The following is a 3,294-nucleotide window of genomic DNA, read 5'->3' on the forward strand; positions in this document are numbered from 1 at the left end:
CCCAAGGAGAGTCATGTGTCCAGCTAGGGGCTGCCTATAAAAGCTGGCCTGCACCTGTGATGCCCAGCACTCTGTGCAGCTCCTCAGCTTTGGTAAGTGGGCTACAGATCCTCCTGGAGGGGGATTACCTCCTCCTCCTCCTTCTCTTGCTTTATCCAACATCTGTCAAAACCCTCCTCCTGGGAGCCCTCCTTGTTCATTTTACCTGGTTTGTTTCTTTCTTCACAATTTCTAAGAGCCTTATGCTACAAAATGCTTTACTCTAGAATTTCTCCAGTGGGTTAAAATCTCATTTTTACATCAGACCAACAAGAGTTCTATTGAACAAAGGGAACAATTTCTTTCTCTTTTATTTGATATTCTCCCCACCTCTATTCTGCTAGATCTAGGAGACAGGTCAAGGAATGATGAAAGTTCATTCTGCTCCTTGTAACCTTTACCTTTCTGTTCTTCAGGTTAAAATGGATCAAGATTTGTCCACAGTGGAAAGCCTCATAAAAAACATCATCAGGGTCTTCACCCTGTACTCTGATAGAAACCCTGTAGAAATGACCCAAGGGGAACTGAAAGAGTTCCTTGAAAAGGAACTACCAAATTTCATCAAGGTAGGGCTTCTTCCAGAGTGGGTGGGGTGGGGTGGGGTGGGTGGGGGTGGGGGTTGGGGCTGGGGGTACACTCTGCAACAGTCAGAGAGAAAGTTCAAGCTCTTTACATCCAGAGTCAACCAGGCTTCAGTCACTAGAGGTGCTCATGGTTAGATACTGACCCTCAGGCAACTGTAGCTGGAGCGTACTATGTGACACCAAGTTCTCGACAGAGGGACATAGTCCACCAAAGACAGAGAAGCACAAAATTACGACTACATTAATTCCAATGCCCGAGTAGCCGGGAGGCTAGAGTGGGTGGTTTTCATTGGAAGGAGCATAGGTTAATGGTTATGGTAAAAGAGATGGACATTTCACTCTGAAGCAGGAACATTTGAGCTGACTCCAGGTCCCTTTTAAAGGACACATTCCAAGATGGCACTTGACTGGTCAGTTGAGGGACACTAAGCGTCAGCTGGGTACTTGAAGCAGACCTAGGGGGCTGCTATTGCCCCGAGGTTCTAGGGTAGTAAATGCAGGAATAAAAGAACACATGGAAAGTACATTCGAACATCGTTATTATTCTCTTTTAAACCTGTGGAAACAGGCATGTGTGAAGAGAGATATGACACATAGATCCTAGTCTCCATTTTTCATTTCTAAGATTAAGATCTGAGAGCAAGGCCCCAGCCTCCCTTGGACACGCTTAAGGTGGAACTTTTATATTTTGGACAGTATTAATGACATCTACAGCTCCTACTTCCTTTTTTTGAAGATATATTATTTCATTTTATGTATATGATGATTTGGTGTGTAAGTTATGCATGTGCCGTGTGTGTGTGTGTGTGTGTGTGTGTGTGTGTGTGTGTGTGTGTGTGTGATTGCTGTCTGTAGAGGCAAATCTAGGGACTTGGTTCTCTTCAACTGGAACACAGATGCTTGTGAGCCACCATGAAAACAGAACCCATGTCCTCTGCAAGAGCAGTGAGTGTTCTTAACTGCTGCATGATCTTTCCAGACCCAGTTGATAGCTTGTCGTAAGTGAAGACTCAGCAAGTTCAATTGTTGTGTCAGGCAGAGTTAAAGGGTGCACAGGAAGCTTCTGCAGAGAGTTGTCCTTTGCATGATCCCTCCACGAACTCTCCTCCCTCTGCAGACACCTGGATCATGGGCCACTAGGTTCTGGGAGAGACTTAGCCATGGTGTTCCAGCCAGTGAGTGGGAGAGCTGCAGCTGGTAGTGTTCTTAGACATACTAAGATCCTTCACTTCACATGAGCTCCCTCACATGAGACCCTACACACAGCTTACCACCACATTTAGAACCTCGAACACTCCGCCCCTTCAAGGCCCACGCAGGCTTGTTTCCCTCAGTGCTTCCCACTGAGTAGCCTGAGTGCAATCCACTAACTAGTTGACTCCAAGGGAAACGAAGAGGGAGGAGCTACTAGAAGAGTGGAGGGGGGAGCAGGGACGCCTCCAAGTCAGAATGAGTTTATCCCTCCTCTGCTCTCCTCCCAGCCTCCACAAGTGTAAATCCACCCAGTTTCTGCAAGGCCCGTCTTCCCCAGTCCACCTCCAAGAAGATGCCATTTCTGCATGTTGAAGTTATTGTAATGAGGACTGTGGGATTTTCTATACTTATTGTCTGTCCTCATTCTGTTAAAGAGAGTTGTAGCTCTGAACTTGCCTCCAGGAGCCAATTGGAAAGCTTTAGCATGTGTTTAGTATTTGTTTCATAGTGAGGAGCTCCTGGGCCAGCTTTCCTGTGCTTTTGCCCTCACTCAATGTGCTCCTTGGTCCTCTTCCCTGGACATGGTCAGTGCTAACATCCATCTGCCTTCTACCCACAGAAGTCAGAGTTTTCGGAAAACCTGTTTAAGCAATTGGACAATTCGGAGAAGGAGGAGAAGTACAACCTTGAGGAGCTTTTCGCCATGTTGGCAAGAATGGCACAGACGTCCTAAGAGAAGATGCACAGCAATGCCTCCCTGCACCTGCCCGCCCAGTGCTACAGGGAATGTAATGTCACAAACCTTGGTTGTGACCTGAGGGTCAGGGGAAATAAAGTCTGTCTACAACAGTGTTCTTGGTGCCACTGCTGTCTCTTTCTGACCTTGTGTTTCCCAGACATCTGAGCGTCAGATGGAGTGCTCTGCACTCTTCCATAGCACTCCTTTGGTCATAAGCACCTGAATCATTTGGGTCTGTTTTTAGCCACCTTTGCTCATCTCCCTAACCATGTCACGTCTCTGACATTAGTCCTGAGTACCCTGTGCAAGTCTCCCTCCCAGCCTGTCAATGTGTCCTTGTCACAGCAGAAATCCATCGTAGCTAGTCTCCTCTCATCAACATAGCATCCATTTTCACCAGGCCATGACCCTCTCTACCCATCACCATTCATGCACTCATCTCTCTCCTAGTTGACCTATTTACCTCTAACAGTCTTTCTGAAAAGAACTCACGTCTGAAGAGGAATGCTGGGGCTCTGCTAGTAGGAACCAAGACAAATGGGATATTAGCCCCACAAACCTATTTCTGTGTCCATGGTTCCTAGCTTTGAGTCACTTGTAACCTTCTTTTGTTATTAGACTGTGACATCCTTATCTGTGAAGTAAAAGTCATGATTCCTCCCCAGCACTCTGCATAGCAGGTGGAAGTGGGGATGTGTCTATTTGGGCATCATCCATGAAGACCTTTGTGAGCTGCCA

At 46.8% G+C, this 3,294-nt stretch overlaps 1 protein-coding gene across 1 annotated transcript; it reads left to right on the forward strand.

Annotated features, from left to right (window-relative positions):
• LOC131912781 (protein S100-A9-like) lies at positions 1-2,610 on the forward strand. Its single transcript, XM_059265062.1, has 3 exons — positions 1-92; positions 456-605; positions 2,437-2,610. The coding sequence occupies exons 1-3, from the start codon at positions 60-62 to the stop codon at positions 2,548-2,550; spliced, it is 297 nt and encodes a 98-aa protein (XP_059121045.1). The 5' UTR covers positions 1-59; the 3' UTR covers positions 2,551-2,610.
• The last annotated feature ends 684 nt before the right edge of the window (positions 2,611-3,294 follow it).

The sequence above is a fragment of the Peromyscus eremicus genome, chromosome 6, assembly GCF_949786415.1.
Source record: "Peromyscus eremicus chromosome 6, PerEre_H2_v1, whole genome shotgun sequence".
NCBI classification, from domain to species: domain Eukaryota; kingdom Metazoa; phylum Chordata; class Mammalia; order Rodentia; family Cricetidae; genus Peromyscus; species Peromyscus eremicus.

Excerpts from the sequence above, each read along its gene's own strand:
- LOC131912781 (XM_059265062.1), top strand. The coding sequence starts at position 60 with ATGCCCAGCACTCTGTGCAGCTCCTCAGCTTTG. Across the intron at positions 93-455 it reads TGTGCAGCTCCTCAGCTTTG|GTTAAAATGGATCAAGATTT; the intron begins GTAAGTGGGCTA and ends TCTGTTCTTCAG. Across the intron at positions 606-2,436 it reads AACTACCAAATTTCATCAAG|AAGTCAGAGTTTTCGGAAAA; the intron begins GTAGGGCTTCTT and ends TTCTACCCACAG.